This window comes from Rhamphochromis sp. 'chilingali' (genome assembly GCF_963969265.1).
Source record: "Rhamphochromis sp. 'chilingali' genome assembly, chromosome: 6".
NCBI classification, from domain to species: domain Eukaryota; kingdom Metazoa; phylum Chordata; class Actinopteri; order Cichliformes; family Cichlidae; genus Rhamphochromis; species Rhamphochromis sp. 'chilingali'.
Window position 1 is genome coordinate 14,667,327 of NC_137933.1, and position 25,330 is coordinate 14,692,656.

The 25,330-nt window shown below is 42.0% G+C and overlaps 1 protein-coding gene across 4 annotated transcripts in view; it reads left to right on the forward strand.

The window, feature by feature from the left end:
* Window positions 1–25,199, forward strand: part of dmxl2 (Dmx-like 2) — a 41,628-nt gene extending 16,429 nt beyond the window's left edge. The window contains exons 16-54 of one of the 4 annotated variants that reach the window (XM_080885001.1): window positions 1,162–1,251; window positions 1,385–1,493; window positions 1,592–1,711; window positions 1,830–2,057; window positions 2,522–2,808; window positions 3,273–3,445; window positions 3,533–4,184; window positions 4,322–4,651; window positions 4,741–4,860; window positions 4,973–5,108; window positions 5,691–5,801; window positions 5,939–6,108; window positions 6,464–6,561; window positions 6,689–6,854; window positions 7,254–7,518; window positions 7,638–7,840; window positions 8,839–9,231; window positions 9,779–9,961; window positions 10,097–10,393; window positions 10,497–10,688; window positions 10,800–10,876; window positions 11,148–11,278; window positions 11,764–12,009; window positions 15,081–15,271; window positions 15,394–15,527; window positions 15,618–15,703; window positions 15,892–16,093; window positions 16,588–16,705; window positions 17,708–17,773; window positions 18,462–18,548; window positions 18,786–18,907; window positions 19,027–19,165; window positions 20,603–20,663; window positions 20,813–20,940; window positions 21,016–21,093; window positions 21,203–21,294; window positions 21,385–21,437; window positions 21,537–21,754; window positions 23,203–25,199. In XM_080885001.1, the coding sequence (XP_080741127.1) occupies window positions 1,162–1,251; window positions 1,385–1,493; window positions 1,592–1,711; window positions 1,830–2,057; window positions 2,522–2,808; window positions 3,273–3,445; window positions 3,533–4,184; window positions 4,322–4,651; window positions 4,741–4,860; window positions 4,973–5,108; window positions 5,691–5,801; window positions 5,939–6,108; window positions 6,464–6,561; window positions 6,689–6,854; window positions 7,254–7,518; window positions 7,638–7,840; window positions 8,839–9,231; window positions 9,779–9,961; window positions 10,097–10,393; window positions 10,497–10,688; window positions 10,800–10,876; window positions 11,148–11,278; window positions 11,764–12,009; window positions 15,081–15,271; window positions 15,394–15,527; window positions 15,618–15,703; window positions 15,892–16,093; window positions 16,588–16,705; window positions 17,708–17,773; window positions 18,462–18,548; window positions 18,786–18,907; window positions 19,027–19,165; window positions 20,603–20,663; window positions 20,813–20,940; window positions 21,016–21,093; window positions 21,203–21,294; window positions 21,385–21,437; window positions 21,537–21,754; window positions 23,203–23,412 (6,762 nt within the window). In that variant the 3' untranslated portion in view covers window positions 23,413–25,199. Of the gene's footprint in view, window positions 1–1,161; window positions 1,252–1,384; window positions 1,494–1,591; window positions 1,712–1,829; window positions 2,058–2,521; window positions 2,809–3,272; window positions 3,446–3,532; window positions 4,185–4,321; window positions 4,652–4,740; window positions 4,861–4,972; window positions 5,109–5,690; window positions 5,802–5,938; window positions 6,109–6,463; window positions 6,562–6,688; window positions 6,855–7,253; window positions 7,519–7,637; window positions 7,841–8,838; window positions 9,232–9,778; window positions 9,962–10,096; window positions 10,394–10,496; window positions 10,689–10,799; window positions 10,877–11,147; window positions 11,279–11,763; window positions 12,010–15,080; window positions 15,272–15,393; window positions 15,528–15,617; window positions 15,747–15,891; window positions 16,094–16,587; window positions 16,706–17,707; window positions 17,774–18,461; window positions 18,549–18,785; window positions 18,908–19,026; window positions 19,166–20,602; window positions 20,664–20,812; window positions 20,941–21,015; window positions 21,094–21,202; window positions 21,295–21,384; window positions 21,438–21,536; window positions 21,755–23,202 lie in introns of those variants that run through there. The other 3 variants (XM_080885000.1, XM_080885002.1, XM_080885003.1) reach the window with 3 other exon arrangements.
* Window positions 25,200–25,330: the final 131 nt, after the last annotated feature.

The following is a 25,330-nucleotide window of genomic DNA, read 5'->3' on the forward strand; positions in this document are numbered from 1 at the left end:
ACTAGTTCACCCGAAAGACAAAACGCCAAAACACAGACTTAACAATGTGGTGTATGCTGTACAGTGCAGCGAGGAATGCCCAGACCTCTACATTGGAGAGACCAAACAGCCACTTCACAAGCGCATGGCACAACACAGAAGAGCCACCTCCACAGGACAAGACTCAGCAGTCCATCTGCATCTTAAGGATAAAGGTCACTCTTTTGAGGATGCCAATGTTCACATTTTGGACAGAGAGGACAGATGGTTTGAAAGAGGAGTGAAAGAAGCCATTTATGTCCACTGTGAGCGACCGTCTTTGAACAGAGGCGGTGGTTTACGACACCAACTGTCTGCCATCTATAATCCAGTTTTGAGATCCCTTCCCAGACGCCTTAACGCCCAGTCACATCCTGGGCCATCTGACCTCAGGAATTCGCATGATAAGGTGGGGCCAGATTTCACAATGAGCTCACCCGAAACCCTGGCTGATTGGGACCCACAGCCGTTTTCACACCTTGGCTCATCAGGGGGTCCTTTTGTCCCTCTGTGGGGGGAAACTCCCACTAGGTTTATATCTGGGACTCTCCACCATTTGACCTTAGAACTGAAGAAGCTTCTCGGATGAGAGGTGAAACATCTTCAAGTAACTTAAAGAAGTCCAGATGCTTTTCTTTGCAAGCTCCTTTGACTACGATGACCTGGATGACTGAGAACCTTCACAGACCTATCTGGGTTTTCATTACTCACACTGCGGAACTTTAGAATTTGTCATGAGGGACCAAGAACTGAATTAAAATCAGGCTTATGTGTTGCTTTGTTGGCTTTGTTTGGCTTAAAGGTGTACACCAACCATAAAACAGCAGCTGTCAAATACGCACATTATTCACAGATGTTAACTTTTGCTATAGGCCAGCTTTTAAATAACCTAACAACTATTACATCAGTCACACAGATCCTGAATTTATAGGACATGTGGCCATGTTGTTTTTGAAGCAAAATATGTGTTTTCCTCATGCCCTTATAACAATTTCCAGACTTCATTCCTCTGTACAATATAAAAAATATTATGCAACACTTTCTACCACTCCAATGGTTTTAAATGAAATGCAGTATGATGAAATACAAAGTAGATTATGTGTTTTTTGTGTTTTTATTTTTTCCTTGTATATCTCTTCTTAGAAACTCGTGGGCGAAGTGTTCAATATCGTCAGCCAGCAGTCCACAGCCAGACCCGGCTGTATCATAGAGTTGGATGCTATTACAAACCAGGTTAGCAGCTGCTCTGTATTTTTTCTCACCCACTTCAGATCAATGACAGACCAAAATTCTTGGCATGAACTACTGAAACCTCCTGATCAATAGATATAGTAAACTGTGTGATGCTATGTCCATGTGCCTCCAGTGTGGAGCCAGTACACAGCTGCTACATGTCTTCCAAGAGGACTTCATTCTAGGTTACAAGCCCCAGAAAGAACCAGAAGCAAACACACCAGCCTTTCCACCTGGGGGAGGTATAGCACTCTGTTAAACTCTGTGTCGGTCTGTTTATTCCTATTTTACAGCCCAGTTGTCATTAGATGACGATAATACTGCATTTTACTCTATCCAGATTACCAACCTCCTCCCTTCTCTGAGAAGTTTTTCCTGGTGGTGATCGAAAAGGATCTCAACAGGAACTCTGTTCTGCAGATGTGGCATCTACATCTTAAGTCTGTGCAGGCCTGTGTGGGTAAGTGTTTTGGTGCGTGAAGCAAAGCATTTATAGGTGAAAATGAAAAATAATGTGAAGTCTGCTTTTTTAAATTTAGATTAACTTGTCTCTTCTGATGTGTTGCCTCTGTGTGCAGATGAGCCAAGCCCAGATTACAGCTTCCAGAGCCAGCTGATGGTTCCCAATCAAGTTGTGAATGCTGACTCATCTCCAGAGACGTCTCCTGTCAGACCCTTGCCACGGTCAACTTCAACAGCTAACTTGCAATCTGCTAGCAAACTGATCCTCAGCTCGAAGCTGGTTTACAGCAAACGCCTTGACCTTCCTCATGGGGTGGAGGTTACTAGGGCAACCCCATCTGCAGGTTGGAATATAAACTTATGAGTATAACCATGCTGTTGTTGCTGATGTGTAAAAACTAGTGCTGTCAGCGTTAATCTCGTTAAAATGACGTTAACGCCATAACCGCATTAACGCGGTAAATCTCCGTTAGCGAGTTAGCGCGGGTCGCCCTATGCGTGGGGCTGCACAGCGCTAACGCATTAACGAGCTAACCTCGCTAACGCGTTGACGCCGTGCAGCTGACAGATTAACGCTGACAGCACTAGTAAAAACTCTTTCTTTTTTCTTTTTACACATAAATTAATGCATCATTTCACCTGTCCTTACTTACTGTAATAATTCAATGCCTGTCGACACAGTATATTCAATAGGTTGTGTGTCTTTATCATTCAGTTTTGAGGAAATTAGTTTCCTGGTGGGTTTAAATGAAAGAATATGCTAAAGAAAAATCTTCCTAAATTTCATTTTGTCTCCTCTTTCTACCAGGACATCTGAGTTCCTCCTCTATTTACCCCGTGTGCCTGGCTCCATACTTGATTGTTACAACCTGCTCTGATTCCCGAGTGCGGTTCTGGCACTGTGCTGTGGAGGGTGATGATGGGAATGGTATGGATGGCGAGGACAACCGGGTGTACCGCTGGGAGCCCTGGGCTCTGATGAATGAAGAGGAGGACAACAACAGTGCTGTGTGTGTGTCAGGCCGGCCTGTAGCTGTGTCGTGTTCTTACATTGGCAGGCTGGCTGTGGCTTTCAAACAGCCACGACAAGGACAGGTAGGAAATTAGAATTTGGCTTTGTATTTGTATTGTGAATGTATTATACCACAAAAAAAACTAGCAGCATAGAAATTGTGTAAATTACCTTGAAGTGTAAGAAAAATGCAATAAAAATGTAAATTGGGCAAAGAAACATCATTTGGCTGGACCCTGGACTCTCCCATTAATGCATACTAATGCCCTGTGTCAGCATATTATTTTACTTTTATGTAAAGTGGAGAATGATCAAGTTTTGCATTTGGGCTGCATCTACAAATGATAAGCATTAGTGAGAAGGGATTAAAAACTAGCTAGATGTCACTGAAGTGAAAATAAGTTCAGATTTAACATCAGCAGTCTGGCTTATAAGCAAGTCTGTGTATTTAGTGTTAAGGTGCATGTAAAAAGTATTAAGAGCCTTACTGTCTTACTGATTTGTCACAGCAGTCATGTTAAATCAAACGGTCTTCTGTTGTCCTCAGAGTCTAAGTTCCATAGAAGACTTCTCTATGCATGTGTCCATCTACGAGTGTGAGTCTACTGGTGGCTCAGAGTGGGTTTTAGAGCAAACTGTCCACCTGGATGATTTTGCCAGACCCTCTTCCACCCTGGATCCAAGAGTCAGTGTGGACTCAAATCTCTTTGTCTACAGCAGGTCAGGAACTATTACGTTTATCATATTCTGTCAGAGTAAGTGTTTTGCTTGTATGTCTGATAGGTTATTCATTTTCCTTCACCTCAGGTCTGACTTGTACATGAGCAGAGACCATAGCTCACCCAACATTAAGCACTACGTGCACTTGGACTGGCTGTCAAAGGAGGATGGATCGCACATCCTCACTGTGGGAGTGGGCTCCAACATTCTTATGTATGGCCGTATCTCTGGTGTGGTCAATGAGCAGACGAGCAGCAAGGAGGGTGTGGCTGTTATCACCCTTCCTCTAGGGGGCAGTATCAAACAGGGGATCCGCTCACGCTGGATTTTGCTTCGGACCATTGACCTCCTGTCATCTGTGGATGGCACCCCATCGCTGCCGGTCTCCCTTTCCTGGGTAAGGGATGGCATCCTAGTGGTGGGCATGGACTGTGAAATGCATGTGTATGCACAGTGGCATCAGGACAAGAAGCCCGGTGAGGGAGAAGAAGGCAACCTTTCATCAGCAGACATAGCCGGAGGTCAAAGCACAGTGTCCTCCTCGATCTTTGAAGGGAGGGCCAGGTCAAAGAGTGTGTTTGAGGGGAGTACTGCAGTAGATGAGGCCCTTCGTGCCCCGGCAGGACTTCAAGAAGGAGGACTCTTTGAAGCAGCTCACTCGCTGTCCCCAACTCTTCCTCAGTACCATCCAACCCAGCTGCTGGAACTCATGGACCTGGGCAGAGTTCGGCGTGCCAAGGTGAGTCCATTTCTACCTCATTCAGTAGTGAAAACATCCAAGTGAAATCTAGTGAGTTTTTATTCAGTGTTTTTTACACGATTTGATGCAGATTAGCTGATTTTAATAAAGTCTTGGTCTTTTTTTGTGTGTGTCAGGCCATCCTCGCCCACCTGGTAAAATGTATTGCTGGAGAAGTCGCTGTGGTTAGGGATGTGGAGGCAGGTGAGGGCGGAGCCAGGAGACATCTGTCTCGGACAATCAGCGTTACTGGCAGCACAGCAAAAGACACCATAGTGTCGGGCCGTGACGGAGGCAGGGACTACACAGAGATCAACTCCATCCCTCCCTTGCCTCTGTACTCCCTCATGTTGGCTGATCTAGACACCTCTTATAAAGGACCTGAAGAGAATGCTAAGGGAACTAAAGGGACTGATGGTGAGGCAGCCCAAAAGTCCACAGAGGACCAGTATGCTGACCTCTTCCAGGTAGGAAGAGTTGAGACTTGAACAGATTTTGTTGTTAAAGGTTTACCTGCACGTAAGGACTTTAAACTCTTCTCTTCCTGCATTAACAGGTGCCAACAGTTACCACGGATGACTTTGTAAACTTTGCCACAGATAAACCAGAGAAAAAATCCCGAGTTATTAACCTCTCTCAATATGGGCCTACCTATTTTGGACCAGAACATGCTCAGGTAAAAATGAAATAAAAAATAGGCTTCCCTTTACATAAAAATCTACTTATGGAGAAGTAATATTTGTTTATCGGTTCTCTGCTTCACTTGCTTTCTTCTCAATTGTGTCCAGGTGCTGTCCAGTCACCTCATGCACTCCAGCCTTCCAGGCCTGACCCGCCTAGAGCAGATGTTCTTGGTGGCCTTGGCTGATACTGTTGCAACCACAAGTGCTGAGGTCGCAAGCTCCACTGATCAACAGTACACAGGTCTGTCTAGTTTGTGTGTGTTCCAGTCGTACTTATGATATGTACAGGAGACTGTGTACAATATAATACATCTGACATTTGGCATAAACACTGTATTCCTTAAAAAGAAGTCATAACAGCATCCTTACTGATATTGCACTGCTGCAGTAAAGGTTGATTACATATTTTTAGCAAGCAGATTGGTTCTAAGTCTTGGTATTTAATTGAAACCTAGCAAATCGGTCCAATATTGCATTAAAGTTAAATAAATGTTTTTAACAAACAGGAAAGGAATACTTTTCTTGAGTCATTCGCCAGCTATCAAATCTTGGTGGTTAAACTGCTCCTTTCTCTTTTTCAGTATCTTTTGCCTTTTTTTACTTCGGTTTTTCGTTCTTTTTATTTAGTCTTTTGTGAGGAAGACATTAGCAGGTTGTTCCTGTGCTAAGTAAGCAGAGAAGAGGGTAAGAAGGTTCAAGGACTGGAGACCTATTGTGTGACAGGATCACATGAACTCAAGTGATACTTGAGTTTAAAGGTCTTTGCCCTCTTGTTGAGTGGTGTTTCGGGGGGAAAACTGATCAACTGCTGGTATTTGTGTAGGTGGCGAGGCTCTTGATGAGTGTGGACTAAGGTACCTGCTCGCCATGCGTCTTCATACCTGCCTGCTCACCTCTCTGCCCCCACTCTACCGCATGCAGCTGCTCCACCAAGGTAAAGTACTCTGCTCATGGTGCTGCTGCTGTGAGACGAGTATACAAAACGTTTTGTATGACAGTTATGGGGTATATTGCTCCTTTCACTATCCCTATTATTCACTATCCCGATCCAACTATCTGCTTCTATTGCAGGCCTCTCAACGTGTCACTTTGCATGGGCGTTCCACTCAGAGGCAGAGGAAGAGATGCTGAACATGATCCCAGCAATGCAGAGAGGCGACCCACAGTGGTCTGAGCTCCGGGCCGTGGGTGTGGGTTGGTGGATAAGAAACATCAACACTCTGAGGAGAATGGTGGAGAAGGTACCAGAATAAATATGCGTATTTATATACATAAAAATCAAAATGTAATGCTGATTACAATGCTGATTGTTGTAAACCTGCTCAACATTTGGCAATAAACCCATTCTGATTCTGATTCTGATTATGGCAATATCTGCCTCAGTTTCTAGGTGAGTATATGAACTAGAAAAGGAAACTTACCATCCAGTTTACTCTGTAATGTAATTAATTTCCTAAAGGAGTTTTCCATTTCTAGTAAATAGGAGCTAGGAACAGCTAGGAGTTACTGTAAAGACTTTATGAATCAAAGCAATTGGTAAATATTGATAACTCTTTAGAAATAACTAAATAACGACTATTGCTTGTTTATAATCAGTTGGGAAAAGCTGCATTCCAGAGGCAAAATGACCCTTTAGATGCTGCCCTGTTCTACTTGGCCATGAAGAAGAAAGCTGTCCTGTGGGGACTCTTCAGGTTGGACATTTTCTCTAAACACATAATTAATTTGAATAATTTTTCCAATGTTCAGAACAAGAGGTTTTAAGTGAATTTTCTTACTAAAGCAGAATGGATACCAAACTCTGTGGCTTTGTTCTTTCAGGTCTCAGCATGACGAGAAGATGACTCAGTTCTTCAAAAACAACTTCAGTGAAGACCGCTGGCGAAAGGCAGCTCTCAAAAATGCTTTCTCCCTACTGGGAAAGCAGCGCTTTGAACAGTCGGCTGCCTTCTTCCTGTTGGCTGGTTCCCTCAAAGATGCCATAGAGGTTTGAGGACTTTTAATAGTGCACAGACAACTTACTGACGCTGTGTTTACTCCAGTAGCATATTTCAGCGTAACTTGCAGCAGCAATATCATAAAGTCGTCTCTCTTTAAGGTGATATTGGTACAGAAATATGTTGATGACAGAGTGGGTCTTCAGCCTTTAAATCACAAAAGAGAAGCCTAAATTATATAAATAATAAGATGCATAACAGTAGCACATAGTCTTTGTTGGCCTAGATTTTTCTCAACACACAGTCAAAATATACAGATGGGCAGAAAAGGAAGTGTGAGTTTCTGTTTGTACCTTGCAGAAATCTTTAACTTTTTGCACTTGGCTTGTTATTTCTTTAAAGAAAAAAACCTGCACCGTTAACTCATCACGCTGTTTCATGGTGTTTAGGTATTGCTGGAGAAGATGGAGGATCTCCAGTTAGCCATGATAGTAGCAAGGCTGTATGAGGCTGATTTTGAGAATTCATCCACCTGCCAAGGCCTCCTTTATGAGAAGGTCTTGGGCTGCAATAGGGACGGGAGTGGTTACCACTGTTCCAGGTTGCACCCCGATCCGTTCCTCCGCAGCATAGCCTACTGGATCATGAAAGACTACACGCGAGCCTTGGACACATTATTGGAGCGAATCCCAAAAGAGGACGATGAGAACCCTGGTTAGTTGGTTGAAGACATTTTAGTGATTTTTAAACGGCACGTTCCATTGTGCATTATTCATGTTGTTTTCACCTGAAATAAATATTTTCTCCCTTTTCTTTCCATTTTTGTGCATCAGATGTGATGGTTAAGGCTTGCAACCCTGTGGTGTTTAGCTTCTATAACTACTTAAGGACACACCCTTTGATCATTCGCCGCCACTTTGCAAATCCAGCGGGCACAGCAACAACAGTAGGCCTCACTGCTGAAAAGAGCAGCGCAGATGAGATCAACCTCATAGAGCGCAAACTGTTCTTCACTACGGCCAATGCACACTTCAAGGTGAGTCCATACTAATCTAGCTATTTACTCCAATCCAGTTCTCTTGATGGAGTTGGGAACTTGTACATTATATGTGTAAGTATAAATATGTAGTATAAAGTGAGGCAGTTACAATTGAAGTAAACATTAAAATGGTAAGGACAAGAGTAAAAGATTAGTGAAATCATCGCCTTCTGACACAACTAGCAAAGAACATTTTTAGCCTATAAATTCAAGTGCACTTTGTTGCTTGTGCCTGTAGCTGATGATCAATTTTTAATGTCCAGACTGCTTCCTCTGAAATCGCAGGACTAGGGTAAACAGGATAGGGTGAAACCGTGATGTTCATGAGCTTCATAAATAAATCACAAACACAGCAAACAGCTTTACACAAGAATCAACTTCCACTATCAAAGGATGCAAAATTTGTTACACGCAGTTTACTGCAGTCGCATACAATTTTGCAGGGAAAGAGAAAGAATATTTTTGTCTTGTAGTTTAGCAGAAATGCAGTAATAAGTCATGATATTGTTGTTGGGCTCGATCACAGAACATTATTGTATTTTTGCTCCATGAAGATCTGCTGAATTTGCTCTCTTTCTACTCCTCTAAAGGGAAATGAAATGTAGCAGTGTTATAACAGGAAAAAATAGACTGGAATAAAAACTATACTTGGAGGCTCTCAATTACATGTTGCATTAACCCAGCCAGGATGTCATTGAGTGTGAAATGAAGGAAATTAGATAAGCTGTAACTAAGAAACTAACATTTTTGCTTGACCCACCAGAGTTTGTGAATTTAGGATTCAGATTTAGGCCTTAGCTGTTGCTGTTTGATGTCATACCTTTTACATAATCATCATTGTAGACAAAAAAATCCACTTTGTTACAATAAGAAAGATAATTGTAATTTATCACTTCCATCCCCCTATGTATCATTCTGATAACTACAAAAGCATGCATGCCGAGATTATATAACAAAAGTTCATATACATATTATATAATCTCTGAATCTTGTAGGTGGGCTGCCCAGTTTTAGCTCTGGAAGTACTTTCCAAGATCCCCAAGGTTTGCAAGAAGTCTGGCTCATCGCCTCTCAGCAAGGCTTCATCCAAGGCCAATTTAAACACAAGCCAACCCTTGGAAAATGGCACTCAGGGAGGTTTGGACTGGGGCTCTCCAGCAGCACCGACACAGGCCTGGGGAGGAAATGATGGCACTGGTGGGTTGGACTGGAGCCAGCCTATGGTGAAGGTAGAGGAAGATGAGCTGAAGCTGGACTGGGGAGATGTCAAGGAAGATGATGAGGATGAGGACGATGGTGGTCTGACCATGAAGAAACCAGAGCTGGAAACCGAAGGAGAGGAAGGTTCAGGAAAAGGCAGCCAGAAACTGCAAAGAGAGGACTCACAGGTAGCAATAATATCTAGAATCTCCTTGAGTAATTGTGGAGATCTCAGATTTTATTTTATTGTGTTTTTTTCCTTTGGTTGCACAGTTAAAATACCAAAACAGGAAAAAAAAATAACTTCATTTTGATGTTGTATGAAGGCACATCCTTGTCTAGTTTCTTTACTGTCTTATCTGGCATATAGGAGACGACAGATACAAACCAAAATGTTACATTTAAAGGATTTTTATTTGGAGTTAACACATCAAAGAAGACCTGCCTGAACACTCAGCAGGGAGAGAATAATGTTTATTAGGATATGTAATTTAATCGTTATTATAATAAAAAACAATTGTGAGGGTTCGACTCTCATTCAGATGTAGTGTTCTTGAATGAGAAAAGAAAAACATGGTTTTTTTTGGTGGGGTCTTCTCCAAAAGGTGGAAACTTGCAGCAAAGGTGGCAGAGAGTGTTTTTGGGCTTGATTTGCAAATTGGGTCGGCCCCAAATATAAAATTCAAGGCTACAAAGCACGGTCTTTGTCCTTTAAGTCACTCGCATGTATTTCAGGGCGAGTCGGAGGTCGACGTGATAGCAGAGCAGCTGAAGTTCCGTGCCTGTCTGAAGATCCTCATGACAGAGCTGCGTACATTGGCTACAGGCTTTGAGGTGGACGGAGGGAAGCTCCGCTTTCAGCTCTACAACTGGCTGGAGAAGGAGATAGCAGCCATGCATAAAATCTGCAACTACAAGGTCGACTTTAATATTATTTGATGTTGTTTTAGCCTATTTTAAAAACTGCTGAATGTTTCTATAAATGTTTTTCAGTTCTGGTTCATTGTAATTTATTTTATTTTATTTTTTTTACCATAAACGTTATCAACTCAGGTGGAAGGAAAGGAGGAAGAGTCAGAGGTGGAGCGTTGGGGAGAACGCTCAACATCGGTGGACATATCAGATGACGTATTGGAGCGAACAGACGCCGGAGCCTATGAGCGTCATCAGATGGAGCGCCGCCGGCTTCAGGCCAAACAGCAGCACTCTGAGAGGCGCAAGGCATGGCTGAGGAAGAACCAGGCCCTGCTCAGAGTGTTTCTATCCTACTGCAGCCTTCATGGAGCCAAGGGAGGCGGAGTCACCTCTGTTCGCATGGAGCTTCTGTTCCTCCTGCAGGAGAGCCAGCAGGTATGCATGCACCTTTATACATATGTCATTATATATGTTTGTTTTTTATTAGTACAAAACAGTTTACAGAGAAGGCAAATTCACTTTTTGTCATACTCTGTAGGAGACCACAGTGAAGCAGCTGCAGTCCCCTTTGCCGCTGCCTACTACACTGCCCCTGTTATCTGCTTACATTGCCCCCACCAAGACAGTCATAGCCAACCCTGTTCTCCACCTCAGCAATCACATACACGACATCCTCTACACCATCACACTCATGGAGACCCCACCACATCCGGACATCATGGACGATCGGGTCAGTACTTTAAAAACAAATCTCTAACTTCATTTTAAGATGACTGAAAGTCTTACTGTCTGGTTGTTCAGTTTGGGGATGAATAATGAAAAGTGATGTTCATGTTTTTAGGTGAACGCTCTGCACACGCTAGCAGCATCTCTGTCTGCTTGCATCTATCAAGCACTCTGTGACAGTCACAGCTACAGGTAAACACGTGCATTGCAACAGATCCAGAAACCAAAACTGGCTTCACATTACCCTTGTGCTCAAAGTATGCGCTCATTGCTATTTAGTAGTTGAGAACTATTGTTTTTGATGCTGTGCTTGTGTAGCTTAGTCTGACTCCAGGTCTGTTCAGACATTTGTATCTTTGAGTTTCACACTATGAAAGAAGAATAAATATATTTAACAAAATGTTGAACATGCATGTTTTGGGCTGTTGTGACTTTATCGTTTAATGTTTTGGTTGCGTTGCAGCAGTCAAACAGAGGCCAACCAGTTTACAGGGATGGTTTACCAGGGCCTTTTGCTCAGTGAGAGGAAACGACTCCGCACAGAAAGCATTGAAGAGCATATTACTCCCACCTCTGCACCTGCACAGTGGCCAGGTAATAAGACCTCTTACTTTGCTACCCAGTGGTGTATTTGGGGAGTTGGTTTGATTCTGACTGAAGAGAGGATTTGGATTAGAATATAATAACACATTTGCTCTAATTTGTAGTTTTACAAAATGAAACTGAAGTCATATTTGAGGATCCTCACAGATGCATAGGATGGGGAAAATGGCTTTCTGTGTAAACATCAAGGACAGTATTTTGTGAAAATGTGAAGAGCAGGACGAGAGAGAGCAGAGCAAAGCAGGCAGTCTGTGTTTATGCAGAGAGGCAGATGGTGTTCTATAATAGGAGCTCAGTGGCCTCTGGGAAGGAAATGGAAAGAAAGAGACTGATCACGCCATCCTGAAAAGGTTTCATAAATGGGTTCTCGATGGTGCTGAGATGGTGTTTTTGTTTGCCTGTGGAAGTTATTTGTGTAAATTAGGGGGTAATCTGTTGCACGTTTATCACGTTGGATGTGCTTCCCCTCTATGCAGGTGTGTCGTCCCTGATTTCATTGTTGACATCTGCGAGGGACGAGGACCAGCCAAAGCTCAGTGTGCTCCTGTGTGAAGCTGTTGTGGCAGTTTATCTTTCCCTGCTAATCCATGGCCTGGGCACTCACAGCAGCAATGAACTCTTCCGCCTGGCAGCACATCCCCTCAATAACCGGGTGTGGGCCGCAGTCTTCGGAGGAGGGGCCAAAGTCGTCATTAAGCCAAAGAGGCCTGAGGCTCCACCAGGTAAAAGGACAATTTGGTAGTTGGCGATCTAAAACCTTTATCTTTACCATGTCAACATTGTTCATGGTTGTAATTATTTGCCTTTATCCCTTGATTCAGCACATGAAGTTGACCTTTTTCCTCCCACGTCTGTTTTCCCTTTAACATCTCTGATCACTTCCACTTTTGGTATTATCGCATAGATATTTACTTAGCACTGTCCTGTTGATGCTCCTAACATGCTGCTGCTACTCGTGTGTAGCGTCTTGTGTGAGTGTGCCCTCTGCCCTGTGTCCCAACGCCAGCTGATTTTGAGGCAGCCAGGCCAGAGGAGTCTCAAGAGACAGGAAGACCAGAGCAGAGCAACTTCACCTCAAACCCCACTGTCACCCCTACTGAAACCCAGCGCCCTAAACGTCCCCCTCCTCCTGTTTTAAGGGACGAGGGGGTGGGCACTGTGGTATCTGCAGCTAACACCAGCTGTGAGTAACTGGGCTGGTGGATTGCAGTGCTGGTTTGCAGAATTGCAGTGCATGGTAATTGTAAAGGTTTGCATTGTTGCAGCTGCTTGAATGACCCACCACTCTATCGTGAAGCTACTGCTGAATGAGCATTACAAACAAAACAAAAAGAAATCCACTACTGTTATGACAAGCCAACAGCTGTGTGTGTGTTTGTGTGTGTGTATACTGCATTGCATGTACATGTTGTAACGTCCTCTGTGCTCATTTTGTGTCACTGAAGCACCAGCTGGGCCTAGCAACGAGTATTCAGAGGCCAATGCTGAGCAGCCCACTATATGTGAATCTGAGACTAAACCAGGTACACTTTCAGAGGCTTCCTGTAGCGTTCAGGCTAAATATCTACTTGTGTGTTGTTCAGATTTTAGAATGAAATACAACCACAATTCAAGAAAACCACTACGGTGCTGTGTTAAATCTAAACAAAAACAGAATGTAATAATTTACACATTTCTTAAACCTATATTTTATTTACAATAAAACACAAAAACCCTACCAGATGTTTAAATTGAGATATTTTACTCTTTCATGAAAAATATTTGCTCACTTTGAATTTGATGACAGCAACAAATACCAAAAGTTGAAACAGGGTGACAAAAGGCCTGAAAAGTAACATTTTGCAATTAATCAGGTTCATTTACAACATGTCACTAACATGATTGCTTTGTAAAAAAAAAAAAAAAAGAGCATCTCCAAGAGCTGAAGATCATCGGTCCTCTTCAGTGTAAAACTTTTAAAATCTCATCATCTACTGTCCATAAATTCAAGAAAATTCATAGATTCAAGGAACCTGGAGAAATCTTCCCTGTGCACAAAGGACAAGGCCGTTGCCAGAGAATGCAACACCATTGTCTTCTCTGGATCAAACTTAATTTCAAATGGACTCAGACAAACTAGAAAAACTGATCTGTGGTCAGATGAAATTCTTTTTTTTGTTAAAACATGGACGCACCATCCTCCAGACTAAAGAGGAGAGCGCTCCGTTCAGAAATGATATGGAACTGTATTAGTACCTATGGAACTAGCAGCTTGCACATCTGGAATTACACCATCAGTGCTGACTGGTATGTACAGGTTTTAGAGGAACATGTGCTCCCATTCAGATTAGTTTTTCAGGGAAAGCTTTGCAGATTTCAGCAGCTGCATTCCCATATCAGATAAGAATGGGACAGCATTCCTCTCCCAAAAGTCCAGCAGCTGCTCTGCTCAGACAGTCCTGACTGTACAGATTAAAATAAGGTTGGATCCTGCACAGTGGGTAAACATGGCCCTGCCCCAACTGTTTTGAGACATGTTGCTGCTATCAAATTGGGAACGAGTTAATATCCTTCTTAAAATGGTACTTAATCTCCCTTCAAATGTTTGATATGGTTTCTATGATCTACTGTGATGAAAACAGATTAGCAAAAATTGCATTTTGTTTTTAATTTGCATTTTACACGGCATCCCAACTCTCTTGAAACTGGGATTGTATTTTGAAGTAATGCAAATGGAGTTGGTGTACGTAAGTAATTTGCAGTTGAGTTAGTTACTGCATTATAGATTTATACTAGCGCTTGTGTGACATGATTCAGGTGTTTGTCTGTTTATTTCAAAAACTAAGCCATTCCCAAAGTGCTCACAGCTCTACTGTGTCACTGTTGGCTGAAATTGACACTGTTCATCCATATTCATCAGGCCAGAGTATACCGTGCTCACATTGTGTTTGTGAGGGAGGAAGATGGGGACTGGCATTTAGACTCCACATCTCTAGAGCTTGAGGCAGCTCTGAGCAAGGCCAGGGGCCTTTTGAAGAGCTCCTTTAGAGGACAGGCCATCTTAAATGCCAGCCTGTTGATAAAAATCACTTGTTAAAATTGTCCTTTTGAGGGCCGCGGCAAACCTGCATGCATGCCACAGTCACACAGCTTTAGAGAAAAGGTACATGCTGATGCCCAACTGTCATGTTCTAATTAACTCATTTTAACCTTAACATACTGTAGTTGCCAGTCTCATCCTGTTTGCCTATTAAGTGCTGTGGATATGAGGAAATGCTTAGCACATGATCGCTGAAGAAATTTGCCATCGTTTGATGTGTTCTTTGTGCCCACACATGAAATATTCGCTGATTCTATTATGTAATGGACTGTGCAGTATCTGTGTGTCTAACTGCACTGTCTACTCTGGTTTGTGTCTTGTCTTGTTTTGTCTGGTGCGATACCAGAGATGGTCATCCTGGATAATGGTGCAGGTTTGTGTACTAGCGAGTGTTTCTTGCCCTGTGCTTACATCCCAAACGTGTGCTTTTTGTGCCTTTTTGTATTTCTCCTTTCCAAAAGTGTATGACGTGTCATTTGTGACTGAAGTTAGGTGCAGACAGGAGCCTCCTTTCTCAGGTATTATGTGTTTTATGTAGGATGTGGATGCAGTACTTTTCCTCCGGATCTATTTCTTTCTTCTTTTTTGGATTTAAAGTGATGCTGAGTTTCAGCTGATCTTCAGCCTTTGTATAAAATGCAGCACACTGCAGACCTCTTTTCAAATTGTCTTGTGTTTGAAATATACCATTTCTTCATTCTTCTTCTGCTACAGTGGCTCCCCCTCAGCCCCCAGCAGAGGATGTGGACCGATACAGACGCAGATTCAACATGAGGATGCTGGTTCCTGGACGCCCTGTAAAGGAGACACCTGCCACGCCACCTCCTGTTCCCGTTGAAAGACCCACCTACAGGGAGAAGTTCATTCCCCCAGAGCTGAGCATGTGGGACTATTTTGTGGCCAAAGTAAGAGAGTAAAGCTGTCAAACTGAATCTTTGCTTCAGATTTAAGGTTTAAAAAAACAAAACAAAACAATATACATATTTAAGCCTTTCATTTACTCTTTGCTGATCATTTCCCCTCTCAGCCTTTCCTGCCGCTGTCAGACAGCAACGCCCTGTATGACTCAGACGAAAGCGGTGCCGAGGATGACGAAGATGATGATGACGCCTTCCTATCTGACACACAGATGACTGAGCACTCTGACCCCAACTCTTACAGGTACAGCCAGCCATGCTTCTTTCTCTTTATTTCCTCTGAGACTCATTGAGGTTCATATTTTAATTATTTGTGTGTTTGTGGGTTATGTAGCTGGTTTCTGATCCGCCTGGTCATGGTGAAACTGGCTTATCACAATGTCAAGAACTTCATTCCTCTCACTGGCCTGGACTTTACAGGTACATGCTCACCAAAAGACCGATCCTAAACGCCTCTCTAAACGTAAGCGATGCATTCTTTATGAAGGTGCATGGAAATATTTTAGGACATTTCAACAATAATTTGTTAATCATATGGAATCCACAGATAAACGCTTCATAGCTTTTTGCTTCTGAATATCAAATTTGTATATGTGTTTGTGTCACAGAGCTGCCAGTCACGTCCCCTCTGAGCAATGCTGCCTTGAAGACTTTGGAGACCTGGGAGCAGCTTCTGTTGGAGCGAATGAATACGTTTGATGGCCCACCTCCCAACTACATCAACACTTACCCTACTGACCTCAGCACAGGAGGTGGCCCTGCAATACTGCGACATAAGGCCATGCTGGAGCCTGACAACACACCCTTCAAGTGAGTATTACATCATCTATATGTAATTTTTGTCTTTGTACTTACAGCAGATAAATAGATAAGGCCTCAGTAGCACAGATGTAGACACCAGTTAGTGACCAAAGGTTGCTGGGGGGAAAAAACAGTATTCTCTCCGAACAACTCGCTAACTGCTCACAAGTGGTAGTGAAATAAGTGTAAATCGACTGGAAATGGAAAACAAGTTCCACCCTTAGAAACATATTGGTTTCAGCCAGAAGGCATAACTTGAATTTTGAAAATGGCTGTTCTTTCTTTCCAGATTCACATCACATTTCTTCAAGCTTTCGTGTTTTTTCAGGCTTTACTTGCTAAAGATTGCTGGCAAGTGTTTGCAGACAAGACAGTTTTCTTCCATGCAGACTACAGGAATTTGTGTTACTCTGTTAGTTTCTTTGCTTCTGATTTTTCAAAGTGACAGTCACAAACAGCCTGTTTGTGATCACCTTGTTTTCATCCACTTTTTTTTTCTTTAGGACAAGGAACCACCAGTCCTTTCCAGCCCGACGTCTGTGGCATTTCCTGGTCAAACAGGAAGTTCTTCAGGAGACATTAATCCGTTACATCTTCACAAAGAAAAGGAAGCAGAGCGAGGTCGGCACATGGCATTTAATTTTTGTTTTTTCCTTAGATGAAGTTTATAATTTCTTTTATGAATTTTAAGTACTTGAACATCACATTAGTCAGCAACTATATTATGTTGGTTTTTTCTTTTATTCTTTTTTTTCCTCCTCATCTTAGTGTAACACATGATTGTCATAGAAAATTTCTGAAGTGGATTTGCTGACATTAGCCCAGGTTAACCACACGTAAAGACACGACGCCTATAAACAGAGATTTATGATCCTTGTAGGCATCAAACAACTAGCCCTACCAAAGTGAAGTATCCGAACAGTTTTTACAAAAATAACATATTTTATATGCCTTTTAATTTAACTTTAGTTCTTAGTGTGCCGCATGTCCACAGTAGGTTTTCCCTTAAAAATGGAAAACGGTATCCAGATGCTCGGTTGTCCAGATATTTTTTATTTTTTTTCCCAGATCTTTTCTTTGGAATATTTTTGCAGTCTATTAGTTGGAAATGGCAATTTGGTAATTTTTTTTAGTCATGTATCTAAATTCATCCCTTGATTTTTTTTTAATTTTTTTTTTAAAGCACCGAGTGAGCATTTTTATCACTATTAATATTTTTCTTATCTTTGCTTTGACTCCTTTAACATATAATCAAGTATAAGATGGTTCACTGCCTTCTGTGATGTCTGAATCAGTCACTTTTATGACAGACTGCCAATGCAGCTCGAACTTAAAAAAAAAAACCTCCTATAGATTCTTGTCCTCATGCCTAGTTAATAATTAAAACCTTTTTCGCTAACTGGAATAACATCATGTCAAATTCAGCTGTAATAGTAAGATGTCTCCATACCTGCTGCAACATGTCTGACTTACTCCCATTTTATCACCAAGTATACAATATCCTGTCAGCTTTGTTAATTTTTTTCATTTTCATTTCATGATTTATTTTTCTGTTTGTGCATGTGTGTTGTGTCGTGCTGTGTTGGTGTGTCCTGTGTCTATATTGCCTCTGTGTGTGTGTAGTCTGTAGAGAACCATACGGACCGTATAAGCCCACACTGCAAAGCAGGAGCTAGCAGTTCCTATAAGGTAGTATCATTTACTGTACCAGCCCAGGCCCTGGCTCTGTCTGAGCATCTGTCTATCTTTTCTGTCTGGGAGAGTCATTGCGAAGCCAAGCTTGAAGGAGCAAGTGCATTAAACACTAAAAGAAATCTTGCACCAGTTGCACAGGGTTTGGTTTGCAGTTTGTTTTGAGATCCCGCCATGCTGGGGTAAAGCACTGCATGTCTCCTCTCTAGCTTGGCCTGATAGTGACTGCTCTGGTAATTTTTTGGCATAAAATCTACTCGAAGCTCTATGGCTTAGATCTAATGTCTAATCTCTTCCTCTCACTGGGACACTTATCCACTCACATAACCTCATATCCAAACCTATCAATAACTCATCTCCCTGTGTAGCTCACATCCTTTCTAGCTGGACTGATTCTGCAGGACTCAAAATCACATAAATGAGATGGCACACACTTTAAACCTACTAACTTGCATGCTCACTGTCAGGGTGTGGTGGCGAGGCTTTCTAACTGGAGGGTGTCAGCCCAGAAGCTCAGTAGTCATACTTGTCAATATTTTCTGTTTTCTATCCTACTAGAGGGAAATTAAAGTCTATTTATTTTTTAAAAAATCTCCTTCATACCATTAATCTGACCCAGGAGAACCTTATTTTAGTGTTTCTCTCTTCAGCTTTGATGTTTTCCTTTTCTTTTTGTCTTTTCCAGGTGGAGGCTGATTTGGGCTACCCTGGAGGAAAAGCTAAAATCATCCACAAGGAGTCTGATATAATCATGGCATTTGCCATAAATAAGGTCAGTTGTGGGTGTTAACTTGTGTAAAATACTGGGGAAAACTTGTGGTTCATAATTTCCTTTGATTCTGAGGACACTGTACATGGAGACAGGATTATTAGATAGATTTATATTGAATGAAGGTTTCTAGAAATCTTTTTTAAGTAGCAAATACATGGCAGTTACTTTCTGGGAATTCAGAGAAGCTAGTGATATGTGTTGTCTCGCCTTATCCACCGTGCTTCCTTACTTTCCTAGGCTAACTCTAATGAAATAGTGTTGGCTTCCACCCATGATGTCCAAGAGGTTGATGTGTCCAGTCTAGTAGCTGTCCAGCCCTACACGTGGATTGGGGAGGACTTTGATAAGGAGTCTCGCAGGTCAGACTAGCAGCAGATCATATGATTTCCTTCAAATCTCACCGAGCCTGGACTGCACACTCCCTGTCTCCTCTCCGATTAAATGATAGCTTGTGTTTTTTTGTTTGTTTGTTTTACAGCTCTGATGATGTAGATCATCGTTCTTCGCACACCAATATTGCCCAGGCTAGCTCCGTCCCCTTTGCACCACCGCAGATGCCAGTCTCTGCATCCATGCCGTGGCTCGGTAGTGGTCAGACCAGTATGGGAGCCAGTGTGGTACGCGATTCTTCACTGCAAATCTACACAGCTGTGCAACCTGAATCCAGCAAAACCAGGCAGCAGTACATATGCAGTATTTAGCGATAACCAGTAGGGGGTGATTAAGTTCTGTTTCAGGGCTCATAGAAAGGGTGGCATGACTCTGCAGTCGTTTCATTTCATAATATTCATTAGTAAAGATTTAGATGTATTTTTACAAAATGAAAACGCTTCATTTAAAACTTCTGCTTCTGGAAAAAAATCAATTTAATTTGGGGATTTTATTCAGCAGTCTGCCGGGCTTGCACGTTTTCAGGCAAAGTTTGTTTTTTTATTGTTATCGCTGCTGAACCACGCCGACTAAACAGCTGGCCTGCTGAGTCTGTAGATGCAGATACAGACTGGGGGTGTGTCTGCATGGCAGTGATGGCCAAATATAAACACAGATATCAGAAGCCCTTTCAGACGGCTAGCCAAGGTACAGATTTGCGTCAGACTAACACGCAGATAGGTTCTCAGTGTCCCAGCCACGGTGATAAATGTTTAGTGTGATACACAAAGGAGGACAAGACCGAGGGTGTCATAGAGGTTCAAACGACTGTGGAAGGGGTTTTGTTAAATGTGAAGGTTGAGGAGGGCTCTCTTAACATATTCAATTATCATATTCTGATGTGCAGCAAAATTAGTTGCACTTGTATTTCATGTAAATTAGTTTGCTGTTTCATCTGTCTAAAAGCTACTATCTGTCCAGTTTTAGAATTAGTCTTTACAGCAGTGGTCAGAAAAAAAGTTTTTTCATGACCAAAATGTGAAATTACATGCATGTAAAATACTTTAAAGATATTGTTGATGCTGAAGAAGTCATGAAAGTGCAGGAATGAGTTTTAACTAAAAGAGCTGGAATATTGAGGCGATCTGCAGAAATTTGCTTGATGTTTGAAGTGATGTGTAATTTACCATAGTCACGTATAAGTCTGAACGAGTGCACACCTGAACGAGTGTCATGTGTGTCTGAGAAGAAGATTCGATAAAAGTGATTTAAACTCTTGCGCACATAGACGGTGCCTCAGTCAGCCCATCATCCAATCACGTTACTGCTTAGGTTAGCCCAAGGCTCCACTTAAAAATGCCTAAAGACTGCTTGATGACCACTGATGATCGGCGCTGCACTGAATAGCTGTTTGCGATTGCTTTGGCTGGTAGCAGATTGATATGGTCGCCTTTGATTAATGTGTAAACCAATTTGTCTGCAAAAACTTGCTAAATGCACGCTAAGTGGTAGTGACACTGTGAAGAGTGGAACCCAAACGGGCAACAGTTATTGCTCAGGGGGTCGTCAACCACTCACTAGGCTGATCTTCAGGCCTGACGTTTTCAGATAGTTAACTTAATTGTTTGCCCAATTAATTTAAGCTAATTACAAGATAAATGTATGTTTATATTGATGTCTTTCAGATTATGAAGAGGAATCTAAACAATGTGAAGAGAATGACATCCCATCCCATATATCAGTACTGTGAGTGCTACTTTGAGAGGATTCACCAGTATACATGTTTAACACGTATAAGTAAATTATATAGCTTCTCCTGCTTTGTATTCCTGTTCTTTCCCCAACATCTCTCTCCCTTTCTTTTCCTGGTTTGTGTGTGTGGGGCTGTGTATCAGACATGACTGGGGCTCAGGATGGTAGCGTGAGGATGTTTGAATGGAACAGACCTCAGCAACTCATTTGCTTCAGACAAGCAGGCAACGCTCGAGTCACCCGTCTCTATTTCAACTCCCAGGGCAACAAGGTACACACACAAAGTAGCAACTGTGTTTTGTGTGTACGGTGCCATTGTTCTGATTCCTCTGAAACATTCTTGTAGTGTGGAGTCGCTGATGGAGAGGGCTTCCTCAGTCTCTGGCAGGTTAACCAGACATCGTCCAACCCTAAACCGTACCTGGTAAGGTTCCCTCCCACCTCCTTATTCACAGTCGCAGCACACACACAATATGAGTGGTCTGTATAATTCAAATGAAAATGTGCTTTTATTTTCCTGTTCTTGCTCTCAGAGTTGGCAATGCCACACTAAGACCTGCGGGGATTTTGCTTTCATCACATCCTCCAGTCTCATCGCCACGGCCGGACAGTCCAATGATAACAGGTCAGATTTGGACGACTAATCAAACACTGCTCTCTTTCTTTTTGTTTATTTTTTCCAGCTGCATAATATTTTGCTTTATGTTATTTATAGAAATGTTTGCCTGTGGGACACTCTGATTTCACCTAACAATACTATGGTGCATGGTGAGAAATCCATATTTATTCTAATAAGTGAGTTTCAGTGATTTTCTTTTTCCCTATATTTCAAGTTTATCCACTTTTACTTCCTACCTCCCCCTTCAGCTTTTCCCTGCCATGAGAACGGGGCCACTGTGCTTCAGTATGCTCCTAAACAGCAGCTGCTGATTACTGGAGGCAGAAAAGGCTTTGTGTGCGTGTTTGACATCCGACAGCGGCAGCTGCTCCACACTTTCCAGGCCCATGATTCAGCCATCAAGGCCCTCGCATTGGATGCCTTTGAGGACTTCTTCGTCACTGGCTCTGCAGAGGGCAACATGAAGGTGGCGCATGCTCTTTCTCTCACTCACTTCCTTGCTGATACACGCTCACATTGTGTGCTGAGGAATAATATCCTTTTGTGTCAGTGAATGTTATTAAACATAAGCACTGTATAAAGCATTCAGCATCAAAACTACTGAGAATTATTTTATATTCATTCCAAGTTTGTTTTTTTTAATCCATAAACTGGAGGAGTATTTGGTGCAGCTCTCTAGCCTTCAAACAACACTTTTGTCCCTGGATTTAAGATTCCAGGTCTAGTTTTTCAGGCTTTGCTGTTGTGGTTTGTTTATTAAGTATTCCAGTATAAGGTGATGAGATCAAAGACTTAAAACACAGAGGTGATACGGTCTAAAGGTCAACACTGCACTGCCGGGATGACTGCGTTCTTGTTTTAGATGTTATAAGCAGGAACAAGAAAATGTTAAAGGCAAAAGATTTAGAGAAGTGAGTCTTTCATGCTGCTTTTAATCAACTCAGATTCTTTTATCTTTTAATGTAAACTCAGACTGATTTGATGATAAAGCCTCTGTGGGTGCCATACTGTCTGCTGCAGGAAACCTTGTTCTTCTTGTCACTAAAAATAGTTTGTTATGACTTTGGCTGAACTAACTAAAACACAGACTACTGTATGTTATATATTCAAATCTGACTTCGGATTTATCAGTGACAGTCAAAGCAGCAGTGTGTTAATGTTTGGCACAATCACATGGAGTACTGGTTGAAATTACTGTCCTGAAATATTTGAGAATTATTTTTATTACTGATAAATGTGTTCTCTGTATTCTGACTTAGTTGATTGGCTAATAAAAATTGCTGTGATCACCTGTAGTTTTCATGGAAGACACCAACTTGTCTGGAAATACTCGCCATTTACTCTACATGTTGTGAAATGTAAAAACATTTAAGGAAACCAGAAATTAAGGCTGCTCACCTTCAAAGTAAAATTTGTGCCTGATCGCTGTAACTGACACATTTGAAAGGGCGCAGACTGTGTCTGTTTTCTGTTTTTTGTTTGCATCAGACTTTCAATCATTTCACTTCTGCTTGGCGAGTGTTTACAGACAAGTCAAGGTATGCAAACTACCGGCAACTGCGTCAACCTGCTAGAAACAAAAGCAAACACAGATTAGCACTCTATACCCATGTCCAACCTCTTTCTCTTTTCCTGCTACTGCCATCAACCTCCAGCAACCACCTTTTTGGGGGGGGTTGTCTGGATCCTTAAAGCACATTTGTCTCTTTGTAGAAACAACATGGAAAAATGCTAATTGATCACAAATGCCAAACAAGTGGTGTCCCCAGCCAAATAGTTTTTAATTTCTCCAGTTTCATTATTTAAAAAATGATCTGTTTGGGTTTTTTTTTTTTTTTTTTTTTCATCCAGAAAACCCTGGGAAGAGAAACTAATTATATACTCTGTTCTCGCTCTCTCTTCCTTTGTACCCAGGTGTGGAAGCTAGCCGGCCACGGGCTCATGCACTCTTTTAGCATAGAGCACGCCAAGCAGTCCATCTTCCGGAACATCGGTGCAGGTGTCATGCAGGTGGAGACGCGACCCGGAAACCGAATCTTCACCTGCGGAGCAGACGGCACCCTAAAGATGAGGGTCCTCCCAGACCGCTACAATATCCCCAGCAGCTTGGTTGACGCCCTGTAATGCTTTTTGTAATTCTGAGGGTCCTAAGAGGAAAGGGTCAGAAAGTGGAGGAAAAAACCGAAATGCTTCTGTAACACTCTGTAGGCATTAATAGAAACGCTGCTGGGGGAAGAGTTAGTCAAAAGATTACCACGCTGTTGGCAACTTTCAGCATGAACGGTGTTCATGAGTTTACTGTTGGCCGTATCCAGAAGATTAAAAACGGAGCTGCAAACATTTTATTTTCCCAAAGGCTGAAAACAAAGTTACAAGCAAATGGTATCATACTTGATTTTAAAGCTAGTTTTATTGTAATTTTATCAAAGAATCTCTACTCTTAGAGTGTGTCCATAGGGAAGCTATGCATGTCCTGTTCTCGTTATGCGGTGCAATCACAGGTCTATTGATAGTGCTCTGTAAAAGTGCTCAAGCAAAAATTTTAAAAGTGTGTAACTGTTGTCATTTTGTGCCCACAGCTGAAATCTCTTAGCATCTACTGTAACCAGCACCGTGGTTTGTTATTAAGTCAGTGGTTTCCAGTGTGAATCGAGTTGTTGGAATCTGCATTTTGTTTCGATGGTTTTTGCCCCCCACCCTCCTGCCTTTTATTTGCCCAGCTTTCTCAGCTCCGTGGAAGAGTTGATGGTGCATTTGGTCCTGATAGTGACACCTGTCTGTATCCCCCCCCCCCTTCTCTTTTTCCACTGGCTGCCCATCACTCACTTGGCCTATAATGGTTTGGGTTCAGCCCGCTCCAGTTTGGCCCTCTGCGTGCGTGTTCACTCTGCTGTGTCTGCCATCTGTACGTCTGCGCGCCCACCTGCCCTCAAATGCCTGTTTGTGCGGCAGACTCACTGCTAGAACATTCCTGTTTGGAAGACGGTGTGTTTTACTCCTGTGACTGTGATTTCAGTGTTTCCATCTGTCTGGTACAACGCTAAAGATCCACCCACCCACTCACCCCAGAGCAGAAACACAAAGGTTCACTTCTGGTTTTATCACAAAGATTTTATTTTATTTGTTGTTTTTTTTAATTGAGTTGATTTTCTTATTTAAGTTATTTATGTTTGTGTTCATTTGGTTGACCATTCCTTTCTAAAACTATTTATCTTATTGCCTTTTATTTTAGGAATGTAAGGGGTTTTACTGTAATCTGACTGGGAGATGTGCAACAGTCTACTGTAAGTGTGTTTACCTCACTAGTTGTTTTTACTGTTTCATCCATAAGGAATAGATATTTGCACTCAAATTCTGGAGACACTAAAAGTTTATTTCAAATAAATAGGTTATTAAAGAGGAAACGATTATATACAAATGAATGTCTGGCTTTATTTGGCCTACTAGTACAACATTTGAAATAGTTTTATTATATAAATTATATAAATATATATATATGAACTATCACAACAACCTTGTACAAACATGAAGGCATTTCTTTATTTTTGGTTTGTATCATACCAGTTGGATTAGTTGTAACTTTTGTTAAGTGTATGTATGGTATTTATTAAAGAGATTTGTGTTTCTCTCCCTCTCTTTCTGCCCTCTGTGTGTACTGTATGCATCTTAAGTGTTTCCCCAATGGTCCCACTGGTGTCGTGTGTGTGTGTGTGTGTGTGTGTGTGTGTGTGTGTGTGTGTGTGTGCGCGCGTTCGTGTGCGTACGTGCACATCAAACAGTCGAAAAGAAGCCATTATTATGAGTAGAGGCCTATTAGGGTACTTGAGCCTGAAGGTGTGTAAGAGAACAGGTCATGGTCAGTTTTACCTTTTGTAAAGTGAATAAATTCTTTTTATTTCATCAGGATGATTTGGCGCTTTTTTTTTTCTTCTTTTTTTTAATTTTTATTTTTATTATCCTTTGCAGCCAGACAGCTGTGCTGCTTCCTTACAAAGGCAGGTTTGTCTATATGTACAAAAAGAGGGGGAAGGGACATCACGAG